The 19,344-nt window shown below is 44.5% G+C and overlaps 4 protein-coding genes across 4 annotated transcripts in view; 2 read left to right on the top strand and 2 right to left on the bottom strand.

Annotated features, from left to right (window-relative positions):
* The window catches only part of LOC149441832 (gastrula zinc finger protein XlCGF66.1-like), a 429,912-nt gene that overhangs the window by 42,100 nt on the left and 368,468 nt on the right, over window positions 1–19,344 (top strand). The gene's annotated exons all lie outside the window — the stretch shown is intronic.
* Window positions 1–19,344, top strand: part of LOC149441841 (uncharacterized) — a 177,901-nt gene that overhangs the window by 94,568 nt on the left and 63,989 nt on the right. The window lies entirely within an intron of this gene.
* LOC149441842 (uncharacterized) overlaps window positions 1–19,344 on the bottom strand; it is a 65,422-nt gene that overhangs the window by 11,614 nt on the left and 34,464 nt on the right. The window contains exon 2 of the mRNA XM_089656815.1: window positions 3,362–3,838. Coding sequence (XP_089512941.1) covers window positions 3,362–3,838 — 477 coding nt within the window. The remainder of the gene's footprint in view (window positions 1–3,361; window positions 3,839–19,344) is intronic.
* On the bottom strand, window positions 12,195–13,774 carry LOC149441843 (uncharacterized). Its single transcript, XM_089656820.1, has 5 exons — window positions 13,680–13,774; window positions 13,363–13,590; window positions 13,079–13,282; window positions 12,762–12,989; window positions 12,195–12,203 (listed from the first exon to the last, which is right to left on the bottom strand). Exons 2-5 carry the CDS (start codon window positions 13,516–13,518, stop codon window positions 12,195–12,197), a joined length of 597 nt encoding a protein of 198 aa, XP_089512946.1. The 5' UTR covers window positions 13,519–13,590; window positions 13,680–13,774.

Raw genomic sequence — 19,344 nt, 5'->3', positions numbered from 1 at the left:
CTCAGCATTGGAAAATTAGCTCTCTTAAAGTTGAGCACTTTTATTTATCCCCGTATGTGCTCGCTGTTTACAGCTAACAATAAATTAAATCATGTTATGGTCACTGCTACCCAGATGTTCTTTTATATGGACATTCGTAAGAACTGCGTGATTTGAGATGACCATGTCCAGCAGAGCATCATTCCTAGTTGGGGCTTCTATGAACTGTACCATAGAATTGTCCTGTAGTAGGTTTATACATTTTTGCCCCTTAACTGTTCCTGCAGTACCATTACTCCATACAATTTCCGGGTAGTTACCATCCCCCAATATTATCACTGTCCCAGCCCTTGCAACCCTTTCCATCTGTGGGAGGAGCTATCTCCTCCTCATTAACACTGGGAGGCCTATAACAAACTCCAATGATGACCTTTGTAGTACCGCCTACCATGTGCAGTTCCACCCATAATACTTCAGCCTCATCACACTCTCCATCAACTAGGTCCTCTTTCACACTCGCTCTGAGATCACTTCTCACATAGAGACAGACACCACCACCTTTCCTATTTCCCCCGTCTCTCCGAAAGAGAACCTAGCCAGGAATATGAATGGCCCAGTCATGTGAGGAATGAAGCCAAGATTCAGCAATACCAATTCAATCCTAGTTCTCTTCATGCACCAATCCTTCCAACTCACCGATTGTGCTGGGCACACTTCTGGCATTGGTGAACAAACGCTTTTATTCACTGACACCTTGTCCATTCACTGACACCTTGTTCATTCACTGACACCTTGTCCATTCACCGACACCTTGTTCATTCACTGACACCTTGTTCACACAGATTTTCTGTATTTTTTATTTTCATACAAATGGTACCAATTCCACTGGTTGCTTGTAACACCAACAAGTACTAACCCCTGTCTGATCTGTCTACCCTGTTAAAACTGAATTCTCCCTCCTCCCTCCATCCTAGTTTATATACTCATCCAGCCTTCCCATAAACCTCTCCCCCAGCACAGAAGACCCCCTTCAGTTTATGTGCAGACCATCTCTAGCATATGCAATGAAGGAAATACGTATATGCTCCCCTGCTGATGTTGAATGTTCGCCCCTCACAAAGAAATGATCGTTCTAAAAATGGAATGTTCGGTGTAACACTGAGAGACAGAATACAACAACAAATTCAGCAGAAATGTGTCTAACAAATGATGACTGATCTGCATGTTCATGAGGGAAAGAAGGATTTGATCCCCTTCACAAAACACAACTTAGTACTTGGTGGCAAATCCCTTGTTGGCAATCACAGAGGTCAGACGTTTCCTGGAGTTGGCCCCCAGGTTTGCACACATCTCAGGAGGGATTTTGTCCCACTCCTCTTGGCAGATCCTCTCCAAGTCATTAAGGTTTGGTGGATAATGTTTGGGAACGCAAACTTTCAGCTCCCTCCAGAGATTTTTCAGTGGGATTAAGGTCTGGAGACTGGCTAGGCCACTCCAGGACCTTAATGTGCTTCTTCTTGAGCCGCTCCTTTGTTGCCTTGGCCGTGTGTTTTGGGTCATTGTCATGCTGGAACACCCATCCACGACCCATTTTCAATGCCCTGGCTGAGGGAAGATGGTTCTCACCCAAGATTTGATGGTACATTGCCCCGTCCATCATCCCTCTGATGCGGTGCAGTTGTTCTGTCCCCTTAGCAGAAAAACACCCACAAAGCAGAATGTTTCCACCACCATGTTTCACAGTTGGGATGGTGTTCTTGGGGTCATAGGCAGCATTCCTCCTCCAAACACGGCGAGTTGAGTTGATGCCAAAGAGCTGGATTTTGGTCTCCTCTGACCACAACACTTCCCACCAGTCCTCCTCTGCATCATTCAGATGTTCAGTGGCAGACTTCAGACTGGCCTGGACATGTGCTTTCTTGAGCAGAGGGACCTTGCAGGCACTGCAGGATTTCAGTCCTTGTCGGCGTAGTGTGTTACCAATTGTTTTCTTGGTGACTGTGGTCCCAGCTGCCTGGAGATCATTGACAAGATCCTCACGTGTAGTTCTGGGATGATTCCTCACTGTTCTCATGATCATTGACACTCCACGAGGTGAGATCTTGCATGGTGCAGCAGACCTAGGGAGACTGACACTTGTTTTGTGTTTCTTCCATTTGTGAATGATTGCACCAACTGTTGTCACCTTCTCACCAAGCTGCTTGGCCATACTTTGGTAGCCCAGTCCAGCCTTGTGTAGGTCTATAATCTTGTCCCTGACATCCTTGGACATCTCTTTCGTCTTTGCCATGGTGGAGAGTTTGGAATCTGATGGTTTGATGGCTCCTGTGGACAGGTGTCTTTTATACAGGTAACACAATGAGATTAGCAGCACTCCCTTTAAGAGACTGCTTCTAATCTCAGTTTGTCACCTGTATGAAAGACACCTGGGAGCCAGAAATCCTGCTGATAGGGGATCAAATCCTTCTTTCCCTCATGAACATGCAGATCAGTCATCATTTGTTAGACGCATTTCTGCTGAATTTGTTGTTGTATTCTGTCTCTCAGTGTTACACCGAACATTCCATTGTTAGACCGATCATTTCTGTGTGAGGGGCGAACATTCAACATCAGCAGGGGAGCAAATACGCATTTCCTTCACTGTAGGCTGCACCCCAATGAAAAGTCAGCCCAGTGCTCTAGGTCAGGAATCCATTTCTATTCTTTTCCTGTTATCAATGGCCAAACCAGTCCCACACTTCATCCATGTCTTTGGGAACCTCTGATCTCCTTATGAACTGTTTGTTCCATGATGAAGATCAGCCATGGAGTATATCTGAGGTGTATATCAGGGGGTGCTTCTTCCCCACATGAGAGCTGGGATATCCAGCAACATTCATCTAGAAGACATTTCCCGCACTCAAGGCACTAATACACCTCCAGGGTTGTGTGGGGCCCCTGATGTACAGGAAGACAGGATTTCAGTGAGGAACATTTCCCTCACTCAGGACAGGAAAGTGGCTTCTCCCCTGCGTGAGATCTCTGATGTCTGTAAAGATTGGACTTCTGTGAAAAACATTTCCCGCACTCAGGACAGGAATATGGCTTCTCTCCCGTGTGAGATCTCTGATGTGTGTGAAGATGGGACTCCCGTGAAAAACATTTCCCACACTCAGGACAGGAATATGGCTTGTCCCCCGTGTGAGATCTCTGATGTGTATGAAGATTGGACTTCTGTGAAAAACATTTCCCGCACTCAGGACAAGAATATGGCTTCTCCCCCGTGTGACATCTCTGATGTTGATGAAGAATTAACTTCTGTGAAAAACATTGCCTGCACTCAGGACAAGAATACGGCTTTTCTCCTGTGTGAGATCTGTGATGTTTGTAAAGATGAGACGTTTGTGAAAAACATTTCCCACACTCAGCACAGGAATACGGCTTTTCCCCCGTGTGAGATCTCTGATGTTTGTAAAGATAGGACGTCTGTGAAAAACATTTTCCACACTCAAGACAGGAATATGGCTTCTCCCCCGTGTGAGATCTCTGATGTGTGTAAAGATTAGACTTCCTTGAAAAACATTTCCTGCACTCAGGACATGAATATGTCTTCTCCCCCGTGTGAGATGTCTGATGTGTGTAAAGACTGGATTTTTGTGAAAAACATTTGCCGCACTCAGGACAGGAATACGGCTTCTCCCCCGTGTGAGATCTCTGATGTGTGTAAAGATTAGACTTCCTTGAAAAACATTTCCTGCACTCAGGACAGGAATACGGCTTCTCCCCTGTATGAGATCTCTGATGTGTGTAAAGACTGGACTTCACTGAAAAACATTTCCCGCACTCAGGACAGGAATATGGCTTCTCCCCTGTGTGAGATCTTTTATGCACATTAAGATTGAATTTATAACTGAAACATTTCCCGCACTCGGCACAGGAGAAGCTCTTCCCTGTTGGAAGGCCGGCCCGGTCCCGCACAGTCTGAGGTTCCTCAGGATACGAGGAATCCGATGGTCCATCTACACTGGGTGGTGCCAGATGGACATTGGAGGGAGCCGGGTTTTCTCCTGGACTATACTGTGTGATGTCCTCATCTTCTACTTTCCAGTCTGGAGACAAAGTGAGACAATCCTCGGAGGTTTTCCTCATCTCCCGGCCATGGACTAAAATACAAAGACAAAGAGGATTACTAGACAGGAGCTGATTGGTTCCCCCAAACCAGGACTCCGCCCACATCAGGCAGCTTGGTCTCTGAGGAGCTTACAATTCCACCCTCAAGGGAACTAGGAAATGGCTCCTCTGATCTCCTACCAGGTCATTTCTTTATTCATGGACCTTAGTCAGAGAGTGAGGAAACAACCAGAACTGTCTTTTATAGGAGGGACAGTGATGAGGGGATTATAGGACGAGGGTCCCCACCCCCTCTATCACTCATCGCCATCTTCCCAACACAAGAAGTACTGCACTTCCTTATTTAGTCCATGATTTAGTCATGAAGAACAGCGGGGCTGAGCCCCACCAGAGGTCAGAGAGTGAGGATGGAGGGAGAACAACCAAGATGAAGACTAGACTGATCCTGATGACCACCATCATTGGGGTATTGACTCCTCCCTCATTATCACTTTCTGTTTAAGGGTCCAAAGTTGGAGGATGTTATCACATTATTATCACCATGTAAAAGTCTGTGCTCCAATCACATCATCCGATATAAAATGTCCAGCTGGGAGGAAATGGGTGTAACAAAAGAGAATCCATATTATGTGTATATATAGCAGTGGGGGGAGGGGAGAGAGCAGAAGTCACGACTATGTAATGTACAACATAGAGTATATAGTGCAGGGGTCAGGAGGATGTAATGCACAACAGATTATATAGTGCAGGGGTCAGGAGTATGTAATGTACAACACAGAGTATATAGTGCAGGGGTCAGGAGTATGTAATGTACAACATAGAGTATATAGTGCAGGGGTCAGGAGTATGTAATGTACAACATGGAGTATATAGTGCAAGGGTCAGGAGTATGTAATGTACAACATAGAGTATATAGTGCAGGGGTCAGGAGTATGTAATGTACAACACGGAGTATATAGTGCAGGGGTCAGGAGTATGTAATGTACAACATAGAGTATATAGTGCAGGGGTCAGGAGTATGTAATGTACAACACGGAGTATATAGTGCAGGGGTCAGGAGTATGTAATGTACAACATGGAGTATATAGTGCAGGGGTCAGGAGTATGTAATGTACAAGTTATATAGTATAAGGGTCAGGACTCACAGTATTAGTATTCTGTAATCAGTGGATTACAAGCTTAAATGTTTACTGTAGACAACATCTAGAGGTGATCTGGGATTAAACCATCATAAAACTGGTTAGATTGGAGGTGAGCAAATCCTTGGACAGAGGGGTGGCGGTGGATGTGGTATACTTTGACAGAGGGGAGGCTGTGGACGTAGTATACTTGGACAGAGGGGAGGCTGTGGACGTGGTATACTTGGACAGAGAGGTGGCGGTGATATACTTGGACAAAGGGGTGGCAGTGGACATGGTATACTTGGACAGAGAGGTGGCGGTGCACGTGGTATACTTGGACAGAGGGGTGATTGTGGACGTGGCATACTTGGACAGAGGGGTGGCTGTGGACATGGTATACTTGGACAGAGGGGTGATGGTAGACGTGGTAGACTTGGACAGTGGGGTGGCAGTGGACGTGGTATACTTCGACAGAGGGGTGGCAGTGGACGTGGTATACTTCGACAGAGGGGTGACGGTGGACGTGGCATACTTCGACAGAGGGGTGGCGGTGGATGTGGTATACTTGGACAGAGTGGTGGCGGTGAATGTGGTATACTCGGACAGAGGGGTGCCGGTGGACGTGGTATACTCGGACAGAGGGGTGGTGGTGGATGTGGTATACTTGGACAGAGGGGTGGATGTGGTATACTTGGACAGAGGGGTGGCGGTGGATGTGGTATACTTGGACAGAGGGGTGGCGGTGGACGTGGTATACTTGGACAGAGGGGTGGCGGTGGACGTGGTATACTTGGACAGAGGGGTGGCGGTGGACGTGGTATACTTGGACACAGTTCCTCACACACGGGTAATGTGTAAGGTAAAGTCTACAGGCTGGAAAAATCCAAAAGTAAAACTGGCTAAAAGATCATATTCAGAGAGTAGTGGTTAATGATTCATACTCTGAATGGTCTGGGGGTGTCAGTGATGTACCCCAAGGTTCAGTGTTATTAGTGGGGTACCCCAAGGTTCAGTGTGATTAGTGGTGTACCCCAAGGTTCAGTGTTATTAGTGGGGTACCCCAGAGATCAGTGTTATTAGTGGGGTACCCCAAGGTTCAGTGTGATTAGTGGTGTACCCCAAGGTTCAGTGTTATTAGTGGGGTTCCCCAGGGATCAGTGTTGGGCCCCTTACTTATTAATATATATATAAACAATATGGGGTGTGAGATTATAAACCCCATTCCAGTCTTTGCAGATGACACCAAGCTGTGCCGGGGAATAACGTCCTTACAGGATGTCTCCAACTTATAAGCCGACCTCAATGCTCTGTGTAATTGGGGGGCTATGGGGCCAATGAGGGCTAATGGTGATAAATGTAAGGCTCTGCACTTGGGGGGGCTAAGAATACACATGCATCATACATACTAGGGGGGGGACAATGGTGGAGAAGGATCTTAAGGGGTCAATGGTGGAGAAGGGTCTGTGGGGGGCAATGGTGGTGAAGGATCTAGGAGACAATGGTGGAGAAAGTTCAGGGGGGTCAATGGTGGAAAAGGATCTGGGGGTTCTAGTAGATCACAAGCTTAATAATGGCAGCAATGCAAAGCTGCAGGTTCTAAAGTGAGCAAAATCCTCTCTTGTATTAGGAGAGGTATAGACTCCAGAGAGAGAGAGATATCCCCCCTCCCCCCCGGGTACAAATCATTAGTAAGACCTCATCTGGAATATGCAGTTCAGTTTTGGGCTCCAATTCACAAAAAGAACATTGGGGAACTGGAGGAAGTACAGAGAAGGGAAACCAAACTGATACGAGGCATGGAGGAGATCAGCTATGAGGAGAGATTAGAGGAACTGAATGTATTCTCTACTGAGAAGAGGATATTAAGGAGGATATGATCTCCATGTATAATACATAAGGGGGATATGATCACCATGTATAATACATAAGGGGGATATGATCTCCATGTATAATACATAAGGGGGGATATGATCTCCATGTATAATACATAAGGGGGGGATATGATCTCCATGTATAATACATAAGTGGGGATATGATGTCCATGTATAATACATAGGGGGGGATATGATCTCCATGTATAATACATAAGGGGGGATATGATCTCCATGTATAATACATAAGGGGGGGATATGATCTCCATGTATAATACATAAGGGGGATATGATCACCATGTATAATACATAAGGGGGATATGATCTCCATGTATAATACATAAGGGGGGATATGATCTCCATGTATAATACATAAGGGGGGGATATGATCTCCATGTATAATACATAAGTGGGGATATGATGTCCATGTATAATACATAGGGGGGGATATGATCTCCATGTATAATACATAAGGGGGGATATGATCTCCATGTATAATACATAAGGGGGGGATATGATCTCCATGTATAATACATAAGGGGGATATGATCTCCATGTATAATACATAAGAGGGGATATGATCTCCATGTATAATACATAAGGGGGGATATGATCTCCATGTATAATACATAAGGGGGGGATATGATCTCCATGTATAATACATAAGGGGGGATATGATCTCCATGTATAATACATAAGGGGGGATATGATCTCCATGTATAATACATAAGGGGGATATGATCTCCATGTATAATACATAAGGGGGGATATGATCTCCATGTATAATACATAAGGGGGATATGATCTCCATGTATAATACATAAGAGGGGATATGATCTCCATGTATAATACATAAGGGGGGATATGATCTCCATGTATAATACATAAGGGAGATATGATCTCCATGTATAATACATAAAGGGGGATATGATCTCCATGTATAATACATAAGGGGGGGATATGATCTCCATGTATAATACATAAGGGGGGATATGATCTCCATGTATAATACATAAGGGGGATATGATCTCCATGTATAATACATAAGGGGGGATATGATCTCCATGTATAATACATAAGGGGGATATGATCTCCATGTATAATACATAAGAGGGGATATGATCTCCATGTATAATACATAAGGGGGGATATGATCTCCATGTATAATACATAAGGGGGGATATGATCTCCATGTATAATACATAAGGGAGATATGATCTCCATGTATAATACATAAAGGGGGATATGATCTCCATGTATAATACATAAGGGGGGGATATGATCTCCATGTATAATACATAAGGGGGATATGATCTCCATGTATAATACATAAGGGGGGATATGATCTCCATGTATAATACATAAGGGGGGATATGATCTCCATGTATAATACATAAGGGGGATATGATCTCCATGTATAATACATAAGGGGGGATATGATCTCCATGTATAATACATAAGGGGGATATGATCTCCATGTATAATACATAAGGGGGGGGATATGATCTCCATGTATAATACATAAGGGGGGATATGATCTCCATGTATAATACATAAGGGGGGGATATGATCTCCATGTATAATACATAAGGGGGGATATGATCTCCATGTATAATACATAAGGGGGGATATGATCTCCATGTATAATACATCAGGGGGGATATGATCTCCATGTATAATACATAAGGGGGGGATATGATCTCCATGTATAATACATAAGGGGGATATGATCTCCATGTATAATACATAAGGGGAATATGATCTCCATGTATAATACATAAGGGGGGATATGATCTCCATGTATAATACATAAGGGGGGGTATGATCTCCATGTATAATACATAAGGGGGGATATGATCTCCATGTATAATACATAAGGGGGAGTATGATCTCCATGTATAATACATAAGGGGGGATATGATCTCCGTGTATAATACATAAGGGGGGGATATGATCTCCGTGTATAATACATAAGGGGGGGATATGATCTCCGTGTTTAATACATAAGGGGGGATATGATCTCCATGTATAATAAATAAGGGGGGATATGATCTCCATGTATAATACATAAGGGGGATATGATCTCCATGTATAATACATAAGGGGGATATGATCTCCATGTATAATACATAAGGGGGGGATATGATCTCCATGTATAATACATAAGGGGGGATATGATCTCCATGTATAATACATAAGGGGGGATATGATCTCCATGTATAATACATAAGGGAGATATGATCTCCATGTATAATACATAAGGGGGGGGATATGATCTCCATGTATAATACATAAGGGGGATATGATCTCCATGTATAATACATAAGGGGGGATATGATCTCCATGTATAATACATAAGGGGGGATATGATCTCCATGTATAATACATAAGGGGGGATATGATCTCCATGTATAATACATAAGGGGGGATATGATCTCCATGTATAATACATAAGGGGGGATATGATCTCCATGTATAATACATCAGGGGGGATATGATCTCCATGTATAATACATAAGGGGGGGATATGATCTCCATGTATAATACATAAGGGGGATATGATCTCCATGTATAATACATAAGGGGGATATGATCTCCATGTATAATACATAAGGGGGATATGATCACCATGTATAATACATAAGGGGGGGATATGATCACCATGTATAATACATAAGGGGGGATATGATCTCCATGTATAATACATAAGGGGGGATATGATCTCCATGTATAATACATAAGGGGGGGTATGATCTCCATGTATAATACATAAGGGGGGATATGATCTCCATGTATAATACATAAGGGAGATATGATCTCCATGTATAATACATAAGGGGGATATGATCTCCATGTATAATACATAAAGGGGGATATGATCTCCATGTATAATACATAAGGGGGGATATGATCTCCATGTATAATACATAAGGGGGGATATGATCTCCATGTATAATACATAAGGGGGATATGATCTCCATGTATAATACATAAGGGGGATATGATCTCCATGTATAATACATAAGGGGGATATGATCTCCATGTATAATACATAAGGGGGATATGATCTCCATGTATAATACATAAGGGGGGGGATATGATCTCCATGTATAATACATAAGGGGGATATGATCTCCATGTATAATACATAAGGGGGGATATGATCTCCATGTATAATACATAAGGGGGGATATGATCTCCATGTATAATACATAAGGGGGGATATGATCTCCATGTATAATACATAAGGGGGGATATGATCTCCATGTATAATACATAAGGGGGGATATGATCTCCATGTATAATACATCAGGGGGGATATGATCTCCATGTATAATACATAAGGGGGGGATATGATCTCCATGTATAATACATAAGGGGGATATGATCTCCATGTATAATACATAAGGGGGATATGATCTCCATGTATAATACATAAGGGGGATATGATCACCATGTATAATACATAAGGGGGGGATATGATCACCATGTATAATACATAAGGGGGGATATGATCTCCATGTATAATACATAAGGGGGGATATGATCTCCATGTATAATACATAAGGGGGGGTATGATCTCCATGTATAATACATAAGGGGGGATATGATCTCCATGTATAATACATAAGGGGGAGTATGATCTCCATGTATAATACATAAGGGGGGATATGATCTCCGTGTATAATACATAAGGGGGGGATATGATCTCCGTGTATAATACATAAGGGGGGGATATGATCTCCATGTATAATAAATAAGGGGGGATATGATCTCCATGTATAATACATAAGGGGGATATGATCACCATGTATAATACATAAGGGGGGATATGATCACCATGTATAATACATAAGGGGGATATGATCTCCATGTATAATACATAAGGGGGATATGATCTCCATGTATAATACATAAGGGGGGGATATGATCTCCATGTATAATACATAAGGGGGATATGATCTCCATGTATAATACATAAGGGGGGGATATGATCTCCATGTATAATACATAAGGGGGGATATGATCTCCATGTATAATACATAAGGGGGGGATATGATCTCCATGTATAATACATAAGGGGGGATATGATCTCCATGTATAATACATAAGGGGGGATATGATCTCCATGTATAATACATAAGGGGGGGATATGATCTCCATGTATAATACATAAGGGGGATATGATCTCCATGTATAATACATAAGGGGGGATATGATCACCATGTATAATACATAAGGGGGGATATGATCACCATGTATAATACATAAGGGGGGATATGATCTCCATGTATAATACATAAGGGGGGGATATGATCTCCATGTATAATACATAAGGGTGGATATGATCTCCATGTATAATACATAAGGGGGGGTATGATCTCCATGTATAATACATAAGGGGGGATATGATCTCCATGTATAATACATAAGGGGGGGATATGATCTCCATGTATAATACATAAGGGTGGATATGATCTCCATGTATAATACATAACGGGGGGTATGATCTCCATGTATAATACATAAGGGGGGATATGATCTCCATGTATAATACATAAGGGGGGGATATGATCTCCGTGTTTAATACATAAGGGGGGATATGATCTCCATGTATAATACATAAGGGGGGATATGATCTCCATGTATAATACATAAGGGGGGGATATGATCACCATGTATAATACATAAGGGGGGGATATGATCTCCATGTATAATACATAAGGGGGGGATTGCTGTAGGAAAGTCCTGGATTCTTTCTTGGATACACAGAATATAAATGTTATATCCAGTTATATGGAAAGTTGATCCAGGGAATTTCCGATTGCCTCTCGGGGGGTCAAGAAGGAATTTTTTCTCCTGCAGGAGCAGATTGGATCGCGCTTTGCTGGGTTTTTGCCTTCTGGTGGATCAGCTGTGGGTGTCGGATTATAACTTTTATTTTTAATGGTACAACTAGATGGAATGTCTTTTTTCAGCCAGACTAACTATGTAACTATGTAGGTCCCACACCGCTGCCTCCCATCTCCTGAGACTGCACTCAGTGACTTGGGTCTGAGACACTACAGACATATCCCTCCACCCGGACAAGTGACAAATACTGGGAGAATTGCTATGTCACCTCCATGAGGAATAAGATCAAAAGAACATGTCCAGGTGCCTAGGTCTAGTAATGTTTACAGTGAAAATGAACATTTTCCTGCCAGCTGAACCCCAGAACCTCCATAAATCCAGTCTAGATACATAAATTGTGTCTGCAGCACAGAGAAGGAAGATTATCCGAGAGAAATCCAGGAATACAGGACGGGGAACACAGATCAGGAAAGTGACCAGGGGATTACAGGCTGATATCACCCAGTCCCCGCCCTACTCTGGACCAATCAGTGAGCAGTATGGGTGGAGGAATGGATTTAGTGTTCATGACCCACCTGTGCTGATCTCTGTAGGAGTGTCCTCCTCTATAAATGTCCCCGTTATTCCATCCTCCTCCATAGACTGCTGATCATCCCTCACATACGCCTCTTCTTCTTCTGCTTTCACCTCAAATTCTATATCGATTGGATCTCCACTCTAAATCAAGAAAATGGGAGAAAATATCATCTGTAAAATATAAGGTCACATAAAAAACTCCACACATCATCTTTACAAGTCCATATTCTAGATGCTTCATCCCACCAACCTTGTAATAGTGAGGGATGGTGTGACCTTCCTGTGTGGAATCCCGGGAATACAGAGGACGGCGACATCTCTCTGGTGGGTTCCTGTAGCTGGATGACTCCACCATGGTGTCCTGGTACAGATCTTTGTGTTCTTTTAGAAGCTCTGACTCCTCCATCCCCCCATCCTCATCCTCCTCCTCTTTTATCTCTTCTTTAACCTCAACTTTAGGATCTCTCAGGTTTCCACTCTGAATATATAATAAAAATGACATCAATGGTAACAATGCAGATAATGTACAGATCCTAATGATACTATCAGTGATTGTTCCTCATCTACCTGATGGTGAGGAATGGTGTGACCTTCCTGTGTGGAATCCCGGGAATACAGAGGACGGGGATATCTCTCTGGTGGGTTCCTGGTATTAGGTGGCTCCATCATATCCTTGTGTCCTTCTGAAAACTCCTCCATCACTCCATACTCCTCATCCTCCTCTTTATACTCTTCTTTACCATCAATATTATCATCCCCGAGGATTCCACTCTAAACATTCAAAAACAAATTCAATGTAACAAACACCCTTGAGGAACAATCACTAACAGTTATGATTTATACACATCTACCTGATGATGTTCTGCATAGTTGTGATCTTCCTGTGTGGAATCCCAGGAATACAGAGGACGGGGACATCTCTCTGGTGGGTTCCTGTAGCTGGATGACTCCACCATGGTGTCCTGGTACAGATCTTTGTGTTCCTTTAGAATCTCTGACTCCTCCATCCCCCCATCCTCATCCTCCTCCTCTTTTATCTCTTCTTTAACCTCAACTTTAGGATCTCTCAGGTTTCCACTCTGAATATATAATAAAAATGCCATCAATGGTAACAATGCAGATAATGTACAGATCCTAATGATACTATCAGTGATTGTTCCTCATCTACCTGATGATGGTGAGGGATGGTGTGACCTTCCTGTGTGGAATCGCGGGAATACAGAGGACGGGGACATCTCTCTGGTGGGTTCCCATGACTGGATCCATCTGTAGGAAACACACACACTGACTGAATCCATTGTTTCTATGTGTTTATCAGATGATGGGGGATCTAGGTGGATCCTCCGTACTGCTCTCTCCTTTACAATAAAGTCTCCTCTTACCCGGTGATGTGAGGGGCGGCTGATTGTCCATCATGACGTCCTTGTAGAGATCCTTGTGTCCTTCTAAATACTCCCACTCCTCCATAGAGAAATAGACAGTGACACCCTGACACCTTATAGGAACCTGACACACACAATGATACAGTCACCATCCAGACACATCCCTTGTCTGTTACTGGAGAATGTCCCAGAATTCCCGGCACCGCTCACCTCTCCTGTCAGATGTTACAAATAACATGAATAGTAAAATCAAATGATATTCCCAGAATCCTCCTCACCTTTCTGGTCAGGTCTGTTTTAGTGAAGCCCCACTTCAGGCTGAGGTATAAGGAATTCTGACATCATTATATTACATTCAAGAGCAACAGTTCTGCTTTGGTTGTGAGTATGTAAATGATCCGCCCACATCCTAAGAGCACTGCAAAAAAAGAACAAATAGCTGGATGGAGGACAATGGTTGGAGGAACTGTGAGGTCAGTGTGATGTCATAGGATTCTCTGACTCTGGATGGAGGACAATGGTTGGAGGAACTGTGAGGTCGGTGTGATGTCATAGGATTCTCTGACTCTGGATGGAGGGACATTGGGAGGAGGAGCTGTGAGGTCGGTGTGATGTCATAGGATTCTCTGACACTGGACGGAGGGACATTGGGAGGAGGAGCTGCGAGGTCAGTGTGATGTCATAGGATTCTCTGGCTCTGGATGGAGGGACATTGGGAGGAGGAGCTGTGAGGTCAGTGTGATGTCATAGGATTCTCTGACTCTGTATGGAAGGACAGTGAGAGGAGGAGCTGTGGGGTCAGTGTGATGTCATAGGATTCTCTGACTCTTGATGGAGGGACATTGGGAGGAGGAGCTGTGAGGTCAGTGTGATGTCATAGGATTCTCTGACTCTGGATGGAGGGACATTGGGAGGAGGAGCTGTGAGGTCAGTGTGATGTCATAGGACTCTCTGACTCTGGATGGAGGGACATTGGGAGGGGGAGCTGTGAGGTCAGTGTGATGTCATAGGATTCTCGGACTCTGGTTGGAAGGACATTGGTAGGAGGAGCTTTGGGGGGCGCTCTGTGAGGTTTCTGTACACAGAATTTTGTCTCCTGGGTGTGTCCCACCTTTCCTAAACATGAAAGATGAACTTTGTCTTTGGGCTTTGCCAGGACACATCATATTCCTGTGATCTCCATGTACTCCGGAGACTTTATTGATCACATTTTATCTGAGACTGGGATCATTCTGGAATAATTGATTCATTAGGACATTCACTACATAGTTCCATAGTTAGTCTGACTGAAAAAAGACAAAAGTCCATCCAGTTCAACCATAAATAAAAGTTATAATCCGACACCCACAGCTGATCCACCAGAAGGCAAAAACCCAGCAAAGCACGATCCGATCTGCTCCTGCAGGGGAAAAACTTCCTTCCTGACCCCCGAGAGGCAATCAGATGACATTTTTCCCTCTTTATCCTATTTGACTCTAAACAAAGACACAGATATTCCAATCCCTCTAAATATCCCCCCATCCCCCGCCACTAATAAGTGTCATATAATCCATTAGTATAGACTGATGAGGTGAGAAGGTGACACCTCTCCACAATGAGGAGAATGTTCCGGCCCCGGAAGTGGGGGAATGGTCTGCCCCTGAAGGGGTTAATCTGGGTTCCCACACTATATATGTGTGTATCATCATCTGCTGGAGATAAAAGACGTCACAGTGACTATGGAGGAAGAGGACGGACATGACCATGGAGGAAGAGGACGGACATGACCATGGAGGAAGAGGACGGACGTGACCATGGAGGAAGAGGACGGACGTGACTATGGAGGAAGAGGACGGACTTGACTATGGAGGAAGAGGACGGACGTGACGATGGAGGTAGAGGACAGACGTGACTATGGAGGAAGAGGACGGACGTGACTATGGAGGAAGAGGACGGACGTGACGATGGAGGAAGAGGACGGACGTGACGATGGAGGAAGAGGTTACTGGGTGTAAATAGAATATAACATATTACCTCTTCTGCTGCCACTTCCACCAACGTCTCCTCTCTACTTCCTGTCTGTGCCTGACATCACTTCCTGTCTGTGCCAGGTATCACTTCCTGCCTGTACCTGACATCACTTCCTGTCTGTCTTCCATAGAGACTTCCTGTCTGGGTAGAAGTGAGATCCCCACCTTGTGGAGCTCAGAGGAACTGCAGCCCTGAGAAGCGTCTGGTAGTGTGACCCCGGCCTTGTGCTGGGTGTGTATGGACTGTAGATCCTTATAGAGGGGTCACCTCCACTCCCACCAAGGGGGACAGAAATATATGACTGCCTAGTCCAGCTTTTCTCAGCCAGGGTTCCTCCAAAGGTTTCTAGGGGTTCCTTGAGAAAAGAACAATTTCTGTCTCTCAGTAACATCTGACATCAATGATCTGTAAGGGGGTAGTCTTCACACTGATGAAGTATTAAGAATGTCCTTCTCCTACTGACCGCTGATATAAGGGGTCCTTTTCCTACTGACCACTGATATAAGGAGGTCCTTCTACTGACCACTGATATAAGGGGGTCATTCTACTGACCACTGATATAAGGGGGTCCTTCTACTGACCACTGATATAAGGGGGTCCTTCTACTGACCACTGATATAAGGGGGTCCTTCTACTGACCACTGATATAAGGGGGTCCTTCTCCTACTGACAACTGATATAAGGGAGTATTTCTCCTACTGACCACTGATATAAGGAGGTCCTTTTCCTACTGACCACTGATATAAGGGGGTCCTACTGACCACTGATATAAGGGGGTCCTTCTACTGACCACTGATATAAGGGGTCCTCCTACTGACCACTGATATAAGGGTGTCCTTCTACTGACCACTGATATAAGGGGGTCCTTCTCCTACTGACCACTGATATAATGGCGTCCTACTGACCACTGATATAAGGGGGTCATTCTCCTACTGACCAATGATATAAGGGGGTCCTTCTCCTACTGACCACTGATATAAGGGGGTCCTTCTACTGACCACTGATATAAGGGGTCCTCCTACTGACCACTGATATAAGGGTGTCCTTCTACTGACCACTGATATAAGGGGGTCCTTCTCCTACTGACCACTGATATAATGGCGTCCTACTGACCACTGATATAAGGGGGTCATTCTCCTACTGACCAATGATATAAGGGGGTCCTTCTCCTACTGACCACTAATATAAGGGGGTCCTTCTACTGACCACTGATATAAGGGGGTCCTTCTACTGACCACTGATATAAGGGGGTCCTTCTCCTACTGACCACTGATATAATGGCGTCCTTCTACTGACCACTGATATAAGGGGGTCCTTCTCCTACTGACTGCTGATATAAAGGAGTCTTTCTCCTACTGATCACTGATATAAGGGGGTCCTTCTACTGACCACTGAAATAAGGGGGTCCTTTTCCTACTGACCACTGATATAAGGGGGTCCCTCTCCTACTGACCACTGATATAAGGGGGTCCTTCTACTGACCACTGATATAAGGGGGTCCCTCTCCTACTGACCACTGATATAAGGGGGTCCTTCTACTGACCACTGATATAAGGGGGTCCTTCTACTGACCATTGATATAAGGGGGTCCTTCTACTGACCACTGATATAAGGGGGTCCCTCTCCTACTGACCACTGATATAAGGGGGTCCCTCTACTGACCACTGATATAAGGGGGTCCTTCTACTGACCACTGATATAAGGGGGTCCTTCTACTGACCACTGATATAAGGGGGTCCTTCTACTGACCACTGATATAAGGAGGTCCTTCTCCTACTGACCACTGATATAAGGGGGGTCCTTCTCCTACTGACCACTGATATAAGGGAGTCATTCTCCTACTGACCACTGACATAAGGGAGTCATTCTCCTACTGACCACTGACATAAGGGAGTCATTCTCCTACTGACCACTGACATAAGGGGGTCCTACTCCTACTGACCACTGATATAAGGGAGTCATTCTCCTACTGACCACTGATATAAGGGAGTCATTCTCCTACTGACCACTGATATAAGGGAGTCATTCTCCTACTGATCACTGATATAAGGGGGTCCTTCTCCTACTGACCACTGATAAAAGTGGGTCATTCTACTTACCACTGACATAAGGAGAACCTTCTCCCATTTGTCACCAATAAGGGATCAATAAACGGAGTATTTGGAATGAGCTCTGGGTTTGGACTAAACCCATGTCTGTACAGAATTTGGCTTTTTGGGGGGTCAGATATTTACTGAACTAAATAGGTATTCAGCCAAGTTGATGGGGTACAGGCTGGTGAGGGGTACAAGATGGCCAGTCTTTGTGCTAAGGCAAGTACAGACATTAGTGCTGCACCCTAAGTTGTCTGTAGACGGTCTTCTCTCTCCTATCTCTTCTCCTCACCCTCCAACATGCTCTTACTAACTGTCCTTTTTGCTGTGATGTCCTCTCTCCTCCCCACAACCTGCACATATCACCCTCACTTCTGCCCTCTCCATATTACAGCACTTCTCATCTCCTGCTCTTTCTGAGCCCAGATAATGTCACTGCCTCCAAATCACTGTGGTATCTGCCCATGAATAAATCCTGCTCTCCCCTCACCCTACTACTAACTTTGCCCTAAACCCTGGCCCTCCACTTTCACACTCCCACCCACAGTACCAGCAGTGTCCCTTCTCTGGCACCAGCTGTAACCCTCAATCTCTTATCTCATTTCCCATCCTTCCAGGACACGGCTCCCCTTCTATGTGCCCTGTGGAATGCCGTCTCCAACCAACTTGCCTCTGTCAATGACCTGTTCCTCGCTCACTCTCTCAACCTACTTGCTATAAGGGCTCATGTACACGGGGCATTTGGAAAACTCTTCTGAATGATGGAAGCTGACTGCTGGAAAATGAAGCTTAAAAACCATCAGTTTAGCCGCATTTGCATACCGTGTTTTAGCTGCGTTTATGCACCTTTGTGTTTTAGAAGCGTTTTTAAAAGAGAACTCAGGAGACCTTCCAAAATGCCCAGAAAAATAGTAAATTCACTAAAAAAGGCCACTAAAATACTGCAGGATTTATTTTTTCAAGTCATGAGGTATTTTAGTAGTGAAAAGCATGCATTATTGTTTCAGTTGTCAGCGGGATTCCCACTGATAACTGACAAAATTTAAAAACAAATAGCTTGGGGTTCCCCCACAATCCTTTCCAGACCCTTATCCGAGCATGCGGCCCAGCAGGTCAGAAAAGGGGGGGACAAGCGAGCGCCCCCCTCTTGAACCATACTAGGCCACATGCCCTCAGCATGGGGTGCTTTGAGGTAGGGGGAGCTTCCCCCCACCCCCCCAAAGCACCTTGTCCCCATGACTTTACCATTAAGATCAACAGCTCAACCATTGGTCCCTCCCCATATGCCAGGGTGCTAGGCATAATCCTAGGCTGACCTCTCCTTCAGCTAGGGTTGCCACCTCATCCC

Source organism: Staurois parvus, unplaced genomic scaffold (genome assembly GCF_062004578.1).
Source record: "Staurois parvus isolate SC_StPar_1 unplaced genomic scaffold, SC_StPar_1.0 ptg000941l, whole genome shotgun sequence".
Lineage (NCBI taxonomy): Eukaryota > Metazoa > Chordata > Amphibia > Anura > Ranidae > Staurois > Staurois parvus.
This window is presented reverse-complemented; position numbering and strand designations above follow the sequence as displayed.